Raw genomic sequence first — 18394 nt, 5'->3', positions numbered from 1 at the left:
CTTGGGCCGGAGATATTAGATTCAGAAATAGAGAGAACACTCCGTGATATGAAGGCTACGAAAGCAGTAGGCGTGGACAACATCCCGTGTGAGCTTCTGAAGAATCTAGGGAAGGAAGGTAAGAAAAGGTTTTTCGAACTAGTGCGCAAGATCTATGAGGAGGGATGTTGGCCGGAGGATTTCGTGAAGACGGTTTTAATTCCGCTTCCGAAAAAGAAGAAATCTGTGGAATGCGGAGATTATAGGACTATCAGCCTAATATCCCATGCGGCTAAAGTAGTGCTGAGGATATTGAACACACGAATGGAGGCAAGGGCAAACGAGTATTTGGGCGAAGATCAGTTGATAGGGTGAACTGGGTAAAGTTAATGGATATTCTCAAGAGAATAGGTGTAGACTGGAGGGATAGACGACTGATTTGTAATCTGTCTATTGCCCAGACTGCGCAAGTGAGGATAGCGGACGGGCAAGGGGACGGGCATCTGGGTGGGCAAGCATTGGCCGAGGTGTGAGGCAAGGCTGTCCTCTATCGCCACTGCTCTTTAACGTGTATGCTGAAGAGATGGTAAGGGAAGTGACTACGTAGATTTCCGCGGTGTTCAGGTTCCAATTTCTCCATATTTCCGGTGCAACCGCGTCGGTTTGTTGGTGATGACAACAGTTTCGCTGGCACTGCTGCCAGCGTCTTCAGGTCGAAGATGATGCCGGTCCACGATTTTCGTCCTCCTTATATAGGGGGTCAGTCCCGCCAGTTGTGGCTGCCGCTCTCCTATTGGTCCGCCTAATGAGCCTCCTCCAATGGGCATCCAGATGGTAGCCGTCGTCTCTGTTAAAATTGTCCGTCCGGGCTATCTCAATGGATTCGCGGATGAGTCTGGGAAAATATCTGCCTTCTTTCACTATTATCTTGGCGTCGTCAAACTTAATGTCATGTCCCGGGGTCCAGGCGTGCTCCGATATGGCAGACAGCTGGAATTGCCTGTTTTTCGTTGCCCTTCGGTGCTCTTGCATCCGTATCTTGAGTGAACGGCAAGTCTCACCGATGTATGCTTTTCCACATGAGCAAGGGACCTTGTAAACACCTTCATGAAGGTCGTGCTGTAGTCTGTCTTTGGCTGTGGGCAGCAAGTCACCAATTTTTGTCGTACAGTGTAACCTGGTGGTGATGCCGTGCTTTTTCAGGGCCCTGGCAATCCTTTCGGTGGTCCCTGCGACGTAGGGAATGACGGCCCAAGCTCTTTCGTCTTCCGTTTTTTCACTTGAAAGTGGTTTTCTTTTAATGGTCCTTTTTAGGGCCGAATCCGGGTAGCCATTCTTTTTCAATGCTGCAATTAGATGTGCTGCAGAAGAAGAGAAACATCTAATTGCAGCATTGAAAAAGAATGGCTACCCGGATTCGGCCCTAAAAAGGACCATTAAAAGAAAACCACTTTCAAGTGAAAAAACGGAAGACGAAAGAGCTTGGGCCGTCATTCCCTACGTCGCAGGGACCACCGAAAGGATTGCCAGGGCCCTGAAAAAGCACGGCATCACCACCAGGTTACACTGTACGACAAAAATTGGTGACTTGCTGCCCACAGCCAAAGACAGACTACAGCACGACCTTCATGAAGGTGTTTACAAGGTCCCTTGCTCATGTGGAAAAGCATACATCGGTGAGACTTGCCGTTCACTCAAGATACGGATGCAAGAGCACCGAAGGGCAACGAAAAACAGGCAATTCCAGCTGTCTGCCATATCGGAGCACGCCTGGACCCCGGGACATGACATTAAGTTTGACGACGCCAAGATAATAGTGAAAGAAGGCAGATATTTTCCCAGACTCATCCGCGAATCCATTGAGATAGCCCGGACGGACAATTTTAACAGAGACGACGGCTACCATCTGGATGCCCATTGGAGGAGGCTCATTAGGCGGACCAATAGGAGAGCGGCAGCCACAACTGGCGGGACTGACCCCCTATATAAGGAGGACGAAAATCGTGGACCGGCATCATCTTCGACCTGAAGACGCTGGCAGCAGTGCCAGCGAAACTGTTGTCATCACCAACAAACCGACGCGGTTGCACCGGAAATATGGAGAAAATGGTAAGGGAAGCGTGGGATGAGTTAGAAGCTGGGATAAAAGTGGGAGGAATGATGTTCAAATCAGTGAGATTCGCGGATGACCAGGCGTTGATCAGTCAGTCAGCAAGAGGGCTTCAGGCCCTAGTGGATGCGTTATACGAACGTTGCGAGGAGTTTGGGATGAGGATTAATCACAAGAAAACTAAGGTAATGCGGTTTTGTAAAGCATCACGAGCGAGGAATGTGAGACTCAAGATAAAGGTGGGTGGTGAAAAACTTGAGCAGGTTGAACAATTCAACTATTTAGGCAGTACATTAGAGGAAAACGGATACAGTAGTAAGGACATCAGGAAGAGAATAGCATTAGCGAAGGAGGCGTTCATGAGCAGGAAGGAGCTTCTGAGAGGATCGTTGTGTAAGAGTTTAAAGAAAAGGTTAGTGAAGAGTTTGGTTTGGAGTGTAGCTCTCTACGGTGCGGAAACGTGGACTCTGAGGAAAGAAGACGAGAGAAGATTGGAGGCATTCGAGATGTGGGTATGGAGAATAATGGAGAGGGTGAAATGGACGGAGAGGAAAAGGAACGACGAAGTGCTGGATATGGTTGGCGAGGAGAGACAGCTTTTAGATGAGATACGCAGGAGACAGAAGGTATGGATGGAGTTAGTGCTTAGCAGTGAAGGGATGTTGAAAATGGTGTTGGAGGGTAGAATGTTGGGGAAACGAGGGTGGGGAAGGAAAAGAATAGGATTTTTAGATAGATTGAAAGAGAGTAGGCCTTACAGTGAATTAAAGAAGGCAGTGCTGGAAGGAAAGGGAGGCTCCCAGATCACCTCTTTAGTACTCCATGGAAACCTACCTTAATCGGTAGAATACTATACAGTGAGTCCTCGTTTAACGTTGTTGATTCGTTCCTGAAAAAGTCGACGTTAAGCAAAACAACGTTAAACGATGCAGCGTTTCCCATAAGAAACAATGTAAAAAATTTAAATTGGTTCCTAGCCATGCTCCTAACAACAATCCATTCTTCGTGAAGAATCCAGAATTTCCCGGGCGAGAATCCAAGGAGGCCAATTATCGGAGCCGTAACTTTAAGCAGACTTCGTGACCAATCGAATCAGGCCAAAATGAAAAAATCTGAATCTTACACTCGTAAGCACGAGGATGAAGGGCGAGTCAATTTTCGTGATGATATGAATTCTTTAACGCGGCGGAAATCGCGAGAAACATTCATTACCGATTATTCACTTCAGCATGATAACGATTCATTCGAAATGAAACGAATTTTCATAACGAAAAGGTTGGGAAGAAGGCATTATTAAATGAAATATAAAAACTAAAAAGAAAGTATTTTAATGGCAAAACATCGATATTTTCAGTAACAGAAGAAATTTTTATTGTAAAAACTCGACCTGCAAACCTAAAACTCGACCAATCCCTCCAGCAGTTGCATCTTCTTCAATTCTTTTAATAATACCAAGTTTTTGTCCTAATGTCACCGTTTTTTCTTCACGTCTGAAGAACCACCAGGATAGCCACTCTTCTTCGTGGACATTGTTTTCGGTTGGCATCAGAAAAATATACGAATAATGGGTAAAGGAGGCGATAATTATTCGCTCAGATGCATATTTAACATACGCTACCCACGCCAACCTTTTCTGTCGAACGAAAATTACCAATCGCATTAATATAGTAATATTTACTATACATCAGATGCGCTTGCGTCCTATTCGCCATTCATTTTTTTTCGCCGTGCATAATTTGAACAACGTTATCGCGAAGCAATAGCGACGTTAAATGATCAAGGGTTTCAATTTTTGGGCAACGTTATCGTGAAGCAACGTTAAACAGGACGACGTTAAACGAGGACACACTGTAATAATAATAATGTTATAAATAGCGTCGATCAATGAGTCGAATAATAAACGAAAAGTGATAATTTTAATATCTCCGGCGATCATCTGTCTGCAATTGCCATATATTTTAGGTTTCGATATCCTTCTATGGTAAATTTTAACTAACAATAAGAGCGATATTTGCATTCGTAAAGGAGCCTGAAATATTACTGAGAGGGTGTAAGGGGAAGCAATAATTAGATTTGCGATGTTTTTAGGTTCACTCTCAACAGCGCAACGTCATTTCAACCGTTCTTGAATTCATTTTTGCAACTCATTTAGACGAATACATAACCTAACTTCATATTGCTCCAGTCGGGATTTTCAAAACAAGTCGAAAGACAACTGCCTAAAATCAAGATTAGCGGCCTCTGTGGGACTAGGGTTATGCTGCCCAAAATCGAAAAACTGTGTAAAATCAAGAAAAGATGTAAAATCGAAGTTTCATCATTGGAATTCCCTATGCTTTCCGGTCGGACTTGAGTGTTGCTGCGTAAAAACGAGCCTTGATGTAAAATCAAAGTGCGTAAAATCGAAGTTTTACTGTATCCTAATCGTATTAAGTGACTATTGAATTAAGAGAGATCACATCGTTTTCTCTCGAATCTTGGCAAAAGTCACGCGATAGCACTCGCATTCTGTAATTATTAAATAATAAATATATGTTCTCTAATGCAAGCATGTTTATTTAAACACATAAATATAATGGTTTAAAAGACAGCAATGCCTTTCATTTCCGAAGGATATGAAAAAAATGGTGGCTATCACTGAAACCTCTCCACAGTAAAGTGACCATATGTATGTACCAGTTTACCCGGGACAGTCCCGTTTTCAGAATGCTTGTCCCGGTGTCCCTGCGATGTTCCCCGGGACAGGCAATTGACCTGGTTTTTGACTTGCATCTGTGTGAAATACTGAAACTTTTATTTTGCGTTAGTTTATAAATTTGTTGCCCAAACAAAAATCTGGGATTAATTCAAGGTTATTATTAACAAGAGACAAGAAAAATTAACCCATCAACTTTTTACTTTTATTATTTTAGCCGTCTACAATAACGGGACATTTTACGGCTCTTTAATTACGGCAGTTAAATTAACTTCCTTGCCAAAGTGCTGCACAGTCACAAGTGAGTATCAATTGAACTATGTATTGGTATATCGCTCAATCTCAGAGATCTGTCTGAATGTCAAAGCGGGAGATTCGCGGTTGCGTCGTCTAGTATGGATATCTCAACGGTCTTCGGAAGACTGACTGTGCGTTTGCTGACTTTTTCATTGATTTCTAAATGAATGCTGAAAAACTAAGTTAAAAGAACTTGATATGTAATGGTAAACACCATAGCAGACCGTAAGTTGTGAATCTAAGCTAAAACTTTGTAATTTTATGGCATGTTCTTTGTGGTTTTAGAATTTAGTCTTTTGACTTTGCCTTTGACAGTGCTTTCGTTTGTTATTCTTAGCTAGGTTTTTGCTTGGTATTTGGGCTTTGGCTTGGGCCATTGGGATTTGTCACCTTCACAGGCTTTGGACTTTTGCTTTACAAATCAGTTAATTTTCGAGACTTCACTATTTGACTCCCTACTTCAACCCTTAACCGGTGACGTGTGGTCTGAGAGACCGCTGCGTTTCTAAAATTTCAAAATATCTATAATTCTCGTTAGCTTCATATTTTTGCATAACAAGGACATCCCACTCTTAAAATTTAACGTTCCTTTTATTAATTTTTGTAAATTTGAATTTCAATTCGATTAGCGGTCTGCAAGACCACACGTCACTTACTAAGAACGCATCAAGAAAAGGAATAAGCGGGATAAATTTCATGGCTACTTACTACTTAGCCTTCCAACTTTAACGTTTAAGGCCTTTTTTGAATGTGGCGAAATATTGATACATAAATTAAATAATTATAATTCGAGTGTTTTTGGCATCAGTTGTTTGATCCTGCTTCAAATCACAATTTTTTATGACAAATTGGTTCGTATTGGGAGAGTAAAAATTTTAATATCGGTTTTAAAATAGTTGAGCATTCAAAGAAAAATTAAACAAAGAAATAAAAATGGCGTAGCAATATTTTATGAATTTTTGATTTATTGCGGTCTCCCAGACCGCACGTCACTGGTAGTGTAACAAGAATTTCACGTCACTGGTTAAGGGTTAACTCTTATGTCTTCAGTAAGGAATTCAGCAAGTTTAACATCATAACTATCATACCTAAGGTTGAGCGTTTTGAAACGACAGGTATGCTGAAAATTTTAAGTACAAAATTTAATATATTTTTTTAATAAATTACTAAAAGACAACACAGTACAAATGCCAATTACTGCATAGCTATCTCACTTTCTTCCTCCTAGTCTTTCCTCATCACTCACCACTGAAAATCTGACTGAAACTTTCAGCCTAGGAAAAATGGGGAAACGGCATTGCAAATTTGGCAGGGAACTGCAAAAGGAATTTCCTTTCGTTCAAAAGAACAGGACTGATTCTGATGTATGCTGCACAGTGTGCAGATGTGAATTTTCAGTAGCTCCTGGTGGTGGGGGAGACATTTCCAACCACTTAAAGACTGAGAAACACAGAAATACAGTAGGGTAGACTGGGGCAATTCCAACACCTTAAGGCATTTTTAACTTTATGTTTTTTACTAATTTAGCTACATCGTTCATTGAACTACTTGCAAATTAGTTCGAATTTTCTACATCCGTATGATATGTTATGTTAACAAACTAATGTAATTTATGAAGGAAAAAAAGTGTTTTCTGTGACTGTTACCAGATGTCGGTATTTCCCTGGTCACTGGGGTGATTTTGACAGGCCTTAGGGGTAATCCCGACAGTGGTAAAAAATAAGAAAATAATTTGATTGCTGATTGTTTATTTGTGAAAACGCTATTTACGTAATTATTGGGCATATTCAAGAGCACGGATAAACAAAGGAATATTAGAAGGTAAGAAGTACCAACTCTTACAGAAGGAAAAAAATTCGCGTGATATTTCGGCGATAGCTTCTTTTATTTCATAATAAATAATACTTGCCCGATCTTTAAAAATGACCACCAGGACTTAAAACCCACTAGCCCAGTCCTCGCCAGCCATTTTGCTCTCTCTATTGAAATTATGCTTAACATTTAATTTTTCAGGAAGATCATACGCTAATTGCCTTAAATCAGTCAAATTTATGCCATATAACTGGTTTGGCAACTGTTTAATATGATTAGATAAAATGGTTTCCTGGTCTGGTGTGAAGTAAGATTTTCTGGTTTGGCCATAGAGTTGGATTTCAGACGGTCATGAAGGATGATTCTGGGAATATCTAATTCAGCCACCACCCTTTTAACAGTTCCTCTACTTTGAACCAACTCAAACGCCTTTTTAAGGGTCTCCCCATTCCATTTCCCCCTCTCCGCGGTCTGTTTCCTCAATCTCACCATCTGGAGGTCATTTAAAATAAACAATAAGGCCCTAACAACAGTCTCATGCAAAAGTATAGAATAAATGGGGAAATACTGACACCCTGTTGGTATTTCCCCCTCATAGGATGTCGGCATTACCCCGAAAGAACAATATGGTGGTTACAGAACCCTGGAGACTACTCTGAACGTTGAAGTTTAACAAGAGATATACCAAAACGTTAGTTATATTACGTAATTTTTATTAATCTAAGAGCTATAACAATGACACGTGCTGTTAAAGTGCTACATTGATTTGTATGGGAGTCAATTTTTAGATGAAAAACTATGAAAATGAATTATGCTTCACCATAAAACAACTTGTTTGCTCAGACGACAGGAGCATACCAAGCACTAATTGCAATGTCGCCCGCAACGCATCAGCACTAAAAAGCAGCGCCTGGCCCTCTAAATACGACCGCAAAGTAGGGTGTCGGGATTGCCCCGGGTGTCGGGTCTACCCTAACAGCAGCATCCCCTTCATCAGTTCTAACAAATTTCTTTCGAAATACAGAAGCAGGAAAGGAGGAACTACAAACAGCAGCTGGCTGAAGGAGAAGAAATGGCATTTAATTCATACTCTCAATCACAATCACAGTTTCCGTTCTATGGATTGCACTTCAAAGCTTGAGCAAAAATTATTTAATGGCAAGTTTGCACGTGCTAGAACTAAAGCTGAGGCTATTGTTACAAATGTTTTTTCTCCTTTTGCCATGGAACCACTGCAAAAGGAACTTAGAGAATCAGAGTTCATCGCTATTTTAGCTGATGCCTCAAACCACAAGGCTATAAAAATTGTGAGAATAATTGTGCGGTTCTTCCTGCCGTCAAGTGGATTGCAAACAAAGTCATTAGAATTGCAGGGCTTGCATTGGAGAAACAGCAGAACTACAATGTAAGATTTCACTTTTTCCCGGCGTATGATGGTGGTGAATTCTTCTCGGGTTTCCATCCGGGTGAGCTCCATCTCCATCGCTGCCGACGTTTCGATAGAATCCTTTTCTATCGTCATCAGGGCCGATGATGCCAGTAGGAAAATGCCAGGTTTATATATCCTCGGCCCTGATGACGATAGAAAAGGATTCTATCGAAACGTCGGCAGCGATGGAGATGGAGCTCACCCGGATGGAAACCCGAGAAGAATTCACTGCCATCATACGCCGGGAAAAAGTGAAATCTTACATAACCAGCCTCTACGGGGAGGATATCTACCGCAGCACTCAGGAATTTGCTGCAAAGCGGAGGGAGAGGGCGACACTTATCTGTAGTCTCACCTTCCTTCTGAGATGCCGGGATGAAGGAGTAATTCCAACTTTCGCCAGATTAAAATCCTCGGTTATGTCGCCAAAAGCAGAACGGATCCTTGAGCGTGCTAGCAAAGCCTTAGTACGGGAAAGGATTCATGACAAGAGAAGACTACTGGACGCCAACGCCAAACACGGGAAAAATCTTCACCTGTGGCTGTCCACAAAACTCTCACCCTCCGATTGGGAGTTTATTGACCGAATCACAACGGCCACGGCAAAATCACTCCTGACGCAAGAAACGGAGAGATTGAATAAGAAATTTGATCATCTACAGGCACGTCGGCCAAAGGCACCAGCAATCGACCAAAAACGAGTGGTAGTGAACCTAACTGACACTGAACTTGATGACTCCACCAGAGCGGTTCTCTCCAAAGGATTGAATTTTGCACCAGCGCCGCATAACAATAAAAAATAATAGTTTTTATCGAATCTAGAATCTTAACTTGCTAACCACAGAAAAATTGCCTTCCTTTACATTTTAAAATTTTTCCCAAAACTGAGGTCTCAAAATTGGGGGGGGGGGACTATATTCGGGGGGGGACTATATTCGGAGATATACGGTACTGTAAATAAGGTGGCATTTCAGTGACCCTTCAGTCTTACCACAGTCAACGCAATCCAGCTGCTGGCCACTGTTGTGTTTCTCCGCTTCCGCATGCGCCGCAAGTTCCCCCTCCGTGAGAAAGGCCGCATCGCAGTCAGCACACGAGAAGTGCGTAGTCCGTATGTGTGCCGAGAGGTCCTTGCCTTTGCCAAGCACCGTGCCGCACGCCAAGCAAGGGAATTGCGACACTTCCTCTTCCGGGTGCGCAGTCTTGCGGTGCATGAGCAGGTAGTCGCTGCGGCAGAAGCGCTTGAGGCACGTGGGGCACTGGTACGGCTTCTCTGCGTTGTGTGTCTTGCGGTGGAGAGACAGCTTGTCCTTGCGGTTGAACGCACGACCACAGATCTAGGAGGGAGACAACAATGAACAATAGGTGGTAACCATGCAAAATAAAATACAGCACACTCCTGATTACAGTGAGTCCTCGTTTAACGTCACTTACCGTTCCTGAAAAATGTGACGATAAATGAAATGACGTTAATCGAAACATAATATCCCATAAGAAACAATGTTAAAAGTGAATATCGGCTCCTAGACCTCACAATTCCTACGCAAAAAAATTTTAGCGTATCACAACTGAGGCATTTTTTACGATGGGAATGCCAAACTATGGCATAAATACGAGTTCCTGTCTTCATCGACGACAATAGCAGCAGTGACGTAAATCCTTCTCCATTTTCGCATCTTCCCGCATTTGCTTTTCGGCTTCGCTATGGTGGTCGCCCGGGCGAGTGTCGCCTGGGCATTATCATCACTGAAACATCGTCGCAGTTACAGGAACCAAAATTATTGTGAACACGGCGAAAAGAGTGACGACAAAAACTCCCGAGTTCTACACGGAAAATTCCTTGAAATAACTTTTTAGGTTCCTGAAAACCATTATGTCAAGTAAAACCTTGCGCACCTACCTAAGAATGCATTTTGAAGAAAATTTGCTAAAACCGTCATCGCAATTAACAATAAACACACCGTTTTATACTTTGTAAAGACTGACTGTATTACCGCCCACAAAACGAACAACCTGCAACCTTTTTTCTCGTGCGAAATTTAAAAGACTTGACGTTATCCCGAAGCGAAGGTGCGATAAATGAATGACGATCTCAAAATTTTCGTGACGTTATCGCAAAATGACGTTAAACGCGGTGACGTAGAATGAGGACTCACTGTATATGGGCTAATGATGGGGAGAGATATGGCACGAATACCATATATGTATATGTCTGAATATTGTCCCCCCTTTTTCCAAAAATGCCCGTGGTAAAATTAAAGGGGGGGGGTACTATATTCAAATGCATTTTTTCAACTTTTCCCGAAACTGAAGCCCCAAAATTAGGTGGGGGGAATATATTCGGAGGGGGACTATATTCGGAGAAATACGGAAATCAGAAAACATCAATCCAAACTTTTGCTTGAACATCTTCTAATTTTCATTATTTACATAAAACAAACAATATATTACTATTTATGCAGTTATTCTGTTATTTTAGAGTGCTCCTCAGACTCAATGAGAATTTTCTTTGCCAGTTTTTGAATTTTTTTAGCGATGATAACATGGTTGTAGTCGTATCATTAATGCTCCATGTAAGGCCTGGTTTCAAAAAACCCCTCATCGGTGTCTGCGTGATCACGGATACAGTAAAGTGGTTTGCAGGAATGCCTCAAAACCACTGTTCGACGTCGGAAACTACACTGTCAGGCACCACGCCACGTAGTCGCGTCTGGCACTAGTTGCCGGGGTTGCAACTGCTGCGGGACGTGTATCCGTGATCAAGGACCTCGGTCGCGCACTGCAGAGCTTGGAAAACTGAGACATGGTACTCCACTGAATGCAGCTAGTGCGCGATCACTTCCATTCTATGAAGGGGATTCTAACAGAAATAATAAGCCTGGTGTATCTTCGCATTAATGCAGTAACGCGGATGAGTTCGCATCCGATTTCTTAAAATAAAGATCGCAGAAAAAATTGAGTGGGAGTGAAGATCATGCATACGGATAATGCGCAACACGGATACACTGCAGCCGGATAATCAGGAGTCTGATGTATAAGGGAATGTTTGTCCGCGAGCGGTGTGCATTGTTTTGCTAAAGCTCTAGTCGAGTTTAAGTAAATGAAAGATCGTAGCACTTTTCCGCAAGAATTTTTAATGCGTACAACGCATTTCAGCTCACTGAGCCATCATCTGGTACAAGACACTTCAGAACATGTGAAAATCCCTTCTATATACCCTTGAGAAAGGAGGGGGTAGGAGAGGATTTGACATCTTTGAGGATGGGGGATGGGAATAGGCATACAGAGCAGAGACAGTGGGAAAAGATACAACTACGGGATGTGGAGAACCCACGTTGGAGGGAGGGTTCTAGTCATAACTGTAAAATGACGACACGTGGGGAAGAACCATAGCAAAACGGGAGGAGGGGGTGTTGAGAAGAGTGAAAAAAGGGACGGTTTAGGGTAAAAAGAGGCCGCGTGTCTTTTGAAATTGAGAGGAGTAAGTAGCGATGCAGGAAAAGAGGCGGGGGTGAGGAGTCCCTTTGGGTTAGCTGAGAAGGAGAGAAAGTTAGCGGGGGTACAAGGGAGGAAATTGCAAGCAAAAGAAAATGGTCAAACACAATACGGAGAAAGGGTGGGCGGACAGGAAACACCCCGTGGATGTTGGGGTCACTTAAGGCGTGGGTGAAGAAAGAATTTCCCCATTTGTTTTTGGGGAAGGGTATCTTTAGGAGAGGGGCGTGGGTGAAAAACACTTGCTCATTCACGAGCGTATTCAAATCACTTTGTACAATTTCGAATTGCTCAAAAACATCCAGTCTTGTGCCCTTACTTTCTAAATGTAGAATTTCAGGTTTAAAATTACAACAATGCAAAGTCTGTAGAAGGAGTTTGGCGAGAAGTGACGTTTCATTCCCATTTTTCTAGCACATTCTATGTTCTTTCATTCTGGTAATGAAACTTCCGCCTCTTTGACCGATGTAACACATGTTGCATGAATCACAATTAACCTTGTAAATGCCAGATTGAGTGAGCCGAAACGCAATGTATGCATTAAAAATTCTTGTGGAAAAGTGCTACGATCTTTTATTAACTTAAATATGTCTAACTTCCATTAATCACAAGAAAACTAAGGTTATGCGGTTTTGTAAAGCATCACGAGCGAGAAATGTGAGAGTCAAGATAAAGGTGGGTGGTGAAAAACTTGAGCAGGTTGAGCAGATTGGCAGCACATTAGAGGAAAACGGATACAGTAGTAAGGACATCAGGAAGAGAATTGCACTAGCAAAGGAGGCGTTCATGAACAGAAAGCAGCTTCTGAGAGGATCGTTGTGTAAGAGTTTAAAGAAGAGGTTAGTGAAGAGTTTGATTTGGAGTGTAGCTCTCTACGGTGCGGAAACGTGGACACTGAGGAAAGAAGACGAGAGAAGATTGGAGGCGTTCGAGATGTGGGTATGGAGAAGAATGGAGAGGGTGAAATGGACGGAGAGGAAAAGGAACAATGAAGTGCTGGATATGGTTGGCGAGGAGAGGCAACTTTTAGATGAGATACGGAGGAGACAGAAGGTATGGATGGAGTTAGTGCTTAGCAGTGAGGGGATGTTGAAAATGGTGTTGGAGGGTAGAATGTTGGGGAAACGAGGGAGGGGAAGGAAAAGAATAGGATTTTTAGGTAGATTGAAAGAGAGAAGGCCTTACTGTGAGTTAAAGAAGGCAGTGCTGGAAGGAAAGGGAGGCTCCCAGATCACTTCTTGCGTACTCCATGGAAACCTACCTTAATCGGTAGAATACTATAATTATAATGTCTAACTTCCACCACTTGAAGCCTGAATCTGTTGAACTCTTGTCGAGTGTCTGGGCGTGAGAAGAGCTGCTCCCGGGAGGCGACCAAAGGCACCTTTTTCGACCACCGCTACCTCCTACAGCCAAGGTAGAGCAATCCTCCATCTCTGTTCCTAACCTCGTCTTTTCCCCAAATCCTTTAGTTGGTTTCCTCGCTACCAAAGTTCAGAGAGGTGATTTTTATTCTGAATCGACCGTTTCTTTTGTTATTTAATGGATTGATACTTGTGTTCAACCGTGCCTTTCTATTTTTTTCTGTGCTTTACACTCCTCCGCACACCCCCAGCCCTCAAAGTACGTTTCCACTTCCAATGCTTTGCCTGCCGGAGATTCAGTAATAAACACCATTAGTAATTTCGGCGTTCCCACTCCAAGTAAATTATAAAATTCACAGTTTTTTCCAGGTTTTCGGGGTCTTAGCACCATCAAATTCACAGTCTTGTGACAGGTCAATTTAGTAAGAAAAATTGATCACGTAACAATCACTGGATGCAGGGTAACTAAAAAATTTATCAAACGCAAAAGACACAGCGAATGCAAACATAGCTGTGAGAGCTACAATAGACTGTCATTATTACGAAGTTTGTGAGAGCGAAAAACCGGAGGTTCGTATTAACGATGTTCGTATAACCGTTTATTTTTTAGGAATAGGGTAGTTTCCTTCATCAAAGAAAACGAAAGGTATTGATTACGATTCGTCACCCACCATTAGTTTATTCATAATATACAAATTATTTGGTTTTTTGAAATTCCAGTTTAGATGAATGGCAAGGGTCAATTTTATCCTTATTTGAAAAAAGCCAGATTGGTGCCCATGCGATGCCACTCCACGTGACGTCACAGGGACCTAGTTTCTATACGAGTAGATAGGAGTTTTACATCGTCTGAGATTACCAATGCATGCATGAGGCACAGAGCTCAGGGAAACATCTCTTAATAATCACACATTACAAATATCTAAGTTCGGAAACTTCTTTCGTTTGATAGGGGAATAATAATCCTTATTTAAGCCAAACGCTACTAGCTAGCAGGGTACTCTGCTACCTGCTAGCATCCTGCATCGTATCAGCGCTCAAAACCTCGCCCAAAGGTCACCTCACTGCAGCAGCGGGAACCACAATGACGTCACACAGAGTTTTCCCAGCATTCATACTTAGCCGTCACGTTTTTTCTCGCTTGAAATTTTTCACTTTTCATTTAACCGCGAAATTAGATATCGTCATTAAAAAATCTAAAAACGTGAAATATGTGCTCCAGGAGTAAAAATCTTTCGATTTAGGCAAAAAAAAAGGAAACCACGCTTTTGTTAAAAAAAACCATACCAAATATACATGATTAAATTACGCACAAATACATAAAAACAAGAGAATTCGTCTCAGTTTCTCAATAGAAGAATGCAGCAATAGGGTGGTCCTTATTTTTTTTGATTTTTCGAATTTCTTTTGGGACGCCCCCTCATTTTATGTTAACTGGTATGTGAAAACATTTCGACTGTAAAATATTATTGCAATTGGATGACAGGAGAAAGTGCTGCATCGCACTCAAAGTTGAGAAGTTTTGGTATTTTCGGCTGTTTTTCGGATAGGAATGGCGATACAAAGGTGATGGTATTTTTCAACTGTTTTTCTACAGTAACTAATGATACACTGGACATTTGGAATGCTGCTCCTAAAATATATTCCAATTGTGACCAGTGGTTCTCGAGATATCGTCACAAGAGTGAGCACGCCCCACCCCAGGAAAACATCTTTGGTGGCACGCGGGTTGCATATGCTCTACATTTGTTGATCATTCTCACTCATAGTAAAACCATAAAATTCTTTAGATAAACTATAAAATTCGTCAATATAACCTTTAATGCTATATTTATCACTGTTTATTGCCAAAACGGGCTTTTATTTGGACTTAATGAATTACTCTCCATAGGTTTTGAATTATTTAAACCAGAGGAACATTAGTGTCTGACGACTTCCCAATCCTCGCGTCGAAGACACTTTTTAAAACCAGCTTTATATATGTTCAATGTTAATCACTGATGCATGCATGTTTGTTTAAGCACATAAATATAATGGTTTAAAAGACAGTATTGCCTTTCATTTCCGAAGGATACATAAAAATGGTGCCTATCACTAAAACCTCTCTGTAGTGAACCTCCATGCATCAAATTGCCCAAATTTTGCTCCCCTCCATTACGATGTGAAGAGGTTTTACCATATCATTAGTAATTTTGGTTGAATCTGGCATCAGCTATCTAGAGTTAAAATTTCGTAGCACTATTTTAATCCATTCTGAATTGACCATGGACACAGTACAGCAGAATCCTGATTTAAGGTTTTTCAGCGGGGACAAAATTTAAAACACTAAATGCGGAAAAACACTAAATGAGGACCTGCCATTTTTTTCAGGTTTTAGGGTCTGTAATGATTTGAATGGATTTTTATGAATAAGAAATATTATTCTAAGTAACTAAAAGGTGCTGAATGCAGCAAAAAATTCATTGATTAAATGTTCTTTGCCCAATTAAGGTTGGAAAATACTTTTCAGGAATCAGCTAAAAAAATGGGTAGTAAAAATAAGTAATGAGAAGATGACAATTGTTTTAACGAAATATTTTTAGAAAATTATAATATTGATCAACTTAAAAGCATTCCCACATGGAATATTATTATTGAAATTAGTGATTCCATTTACGCATATTTCAGTGGCCTCAAAGAAATTTTAAAATTTTTTCTGTAAAAGTGGCATGTAGGTGACTAAAGCATTTCTAATATAGGTAATAAAAAAGTTGTAAGCAGGTACTCGAAAAATCGTCATTGCATTAATAAAGATGAGTGAACTAAAGAGACAGCAGAAGATCGCTAATTCCGAATTCTAAACTACCGAATATCTAGTAAAAGGGAGATTTTCTGGAATTTTGCCAACTTAACGTTATCTGTTGCCTCGGCGAAACAAGGTATTTATGAGCCTTTAAAAAGCCTCCCGTGCGCACATTTTGGATTTCGAGGTCATCCAAAAGAGGAGAATCTTTTTTCCAGTAAGCGTGCAAGTCGATTCAACTCGATCAGGGTTCCCACTCTACCTGAATAATGAAATTCACGGCACTTTCCAGGTCTTCACGGTTATTTTTCCGGTTTTCATGGTTATTTTTCAGGTTTTCACGGTCTCAATTTCGCTAAATTCACGGTCCGTTAATAAGCCAACAATAAGAAAATCACTGGCCGTATATCAACAGAAAATTAACGTATGCGACAAACGCCGTGAATGTTAATGCCGCAATGAAAAATGATATCTGTTACGACGTGATCTATCGTTTGCAAAATTCAGGGCCGACTAAAGGACCAGCCCAACCGCGCTCTTGCCTGGACGCCGAATACCCTTCGGACCTTCTTCCGTCCGGACACCCGAGGTCCTTTTTTAATTCCTCGCCGAGAGATTGTTTTTTGCGCACGTTGTTATTACTGCACAGTAACCGAATTTCCCCATCCCAATCTTTCTTATTTAACGGAAAATATTTTATTTACATTGTTTATAGAATATAATAAATTGATTATTTCTTATTTAACGGAAAATATTTTATGAAAATTGTTTATAGAACATAATGAATCGAAAAACAATTTCATACACCGTATTAGCACGAATCTAAGACGATTACGATTCTAAGACTATCCTCCTTTTTTGGAACTCCACTAGGAGAAAAATTTTTTTCCTAATAACGATACGATTACAAAATGAATGCGGAAAAACGATCAATTCTTTACTTTTTTGCTAGGTTGCCTATGTCCCAGGAAACGCAGGATTTTGGCGAGTAATTAAGATATTCATTAAAGGTTTCAAACAATATTTTAGATAATAACAGTACATTATCAAGACACACAGGTCATATTGTTGATTCGACCCATATCTCTTTCAAGGTTTCATAAACAAAAGCTACATCATGCTCTGAATCATCTGACAAGATGCATAAACTGGAAATAATAAGCTGTTTAGTCAGGTGATCTAGAGTATAAATCACAACAGGGTGTACCGTACAACTATCACTTGTCCAGTGATTCCCTTGCGCCTCATCCTGGATAACATATGAGTAGTTCTCGCTGAAGTCAAAGAGAACAGCTGCTTCATGGGGTCCAAGATTTTCTTTCATTTTCTTAAGGTAGTTTGCCTGTACCTTCGTAATAAATGAATGGGGCACCAGTTTTTCCACTCTTTCAATTTAAGTTGATGGGTACTCATCAAATGTCACCGTGAAGTTCACCAGTTTGGAAACCCACTGACTGTATGAAACTTCATCTCCGGGGTCACATTCTTCAAACTTTTTCAGCAGTAAGCTTTTCAATTTTTCACGTGAAGGACACTGAGAGCAATGTCGCAGTATACAGTCCCTATTATTTCTAGAGCACACGAAATAACCAATTAGGTCCTGGCTTGTTTCCTCTATATTACAGGCACTAAGCAATAGGTTGACATTTTAATGAATTATGCAAAAACACACTGAATGTGTTCCAGGACATCCTGCTACCACAATTTGGACCTGCAACATTTTGGACCTAGGTTGCAGAATTTAGAAAAGCCAATTTTAATTCTGGGGAAGTCAAATTTAAAAGTGGAATACAATTCTTTCAAGTTAGCAAGTAATAATCTCTTCTGAACATGTACATTTTTGGAGATACTTATGGAATCTTTCTTTCCAGGCATCATTCTGGAGTACTTATCACTTTCATAGAAAGTCCTAACTAATTGTAATGTTTTATTTTTGCCTTCCCTTTTCTCAATTCAGGTGCAGCTAATTTTCCATTGTCTCTGAAAAGTTCTGTTGCTTGGCGGGCAGTGTACTCACTCACATGAAACTCTTCCATTACTTCCTTCCTGCTCCATGAAGTTGGTACCAATGATAACAGATGTACCTTTCCTTTATGGGTGCTTGATGAGTCAACTTTTTGTTTGATTAACCCGTCAGCGTCCAAAGTTTTTTTTTTAATTCACACATATTTCACTTTTAAAAAATATGATACATATGAACTTCACACAAGAACACCATTCAAACTGACTGAATAATGGAGGAAACCTTCTACTAAGTATGTGCACCGACGTGTATGCTAAAATTCACGTATTAAATACATTGCCGGAGCATTGGCTCAGCACTGGGTGCCCTATGGCACCCGTGGGCATTGACGGGTTAAGTCTATGAGCACATCTATATCATGAACTATCTGAAGTAGTTCTTTTGGCAGTTTTGGGTCATCCTTTTCTG

General features: G+C 41.1%; 1 protein-coding gene across 7 annotated transcripts in view; it reads right to left on the bottom strand.

Moving 5' to 3' along the window:
* The window catches only part of LOC124158409 (gastrula zinc finger protein xLCGF3.1-like), a 123010-nt gene that overhangs the window by 48490 nt on the left and 56126 nt on the right, over nucleotides 1–18394 (bottom strand). For 5 of the 7 annotated variants that reach the window (XM_046533485.1, XM_046533491.1, XM_046533486.1 and 2 more), the window contains exon 3: nucleotides 9314–9659. The exons of the other annotated variants lie outside the window; for them this stretch is intronic. In XM_046533485.1, coding sequence (XP_046389441.1) covers nucleotides 9314–9659 — 346 coding nt within the window. The remainder of the gene's footprint in view (nucleotides 1–9313; nucleotides 9660–18394) is intronic. 7 annotated transcript variants of the gene reach the window in all.

Source organism: Ischnura elegans, chromosome 5, assembly GCF_921293095.1.
Source record: "Ischnura elegans chromosome 5, ioIscEleg1.1, whole genome shotgun sequence".
NCBI lineage: Eukaryota > Metazoa > Arthropoda > Insecta > Odonata > Coenagrionidae > Ischnura > Ischnura elegans.
The sequence above is the reverse complement of the archived record's forward strand: the minus strand, read 5'-3'. Positions and strand labels throughout refer to the sequence as shown.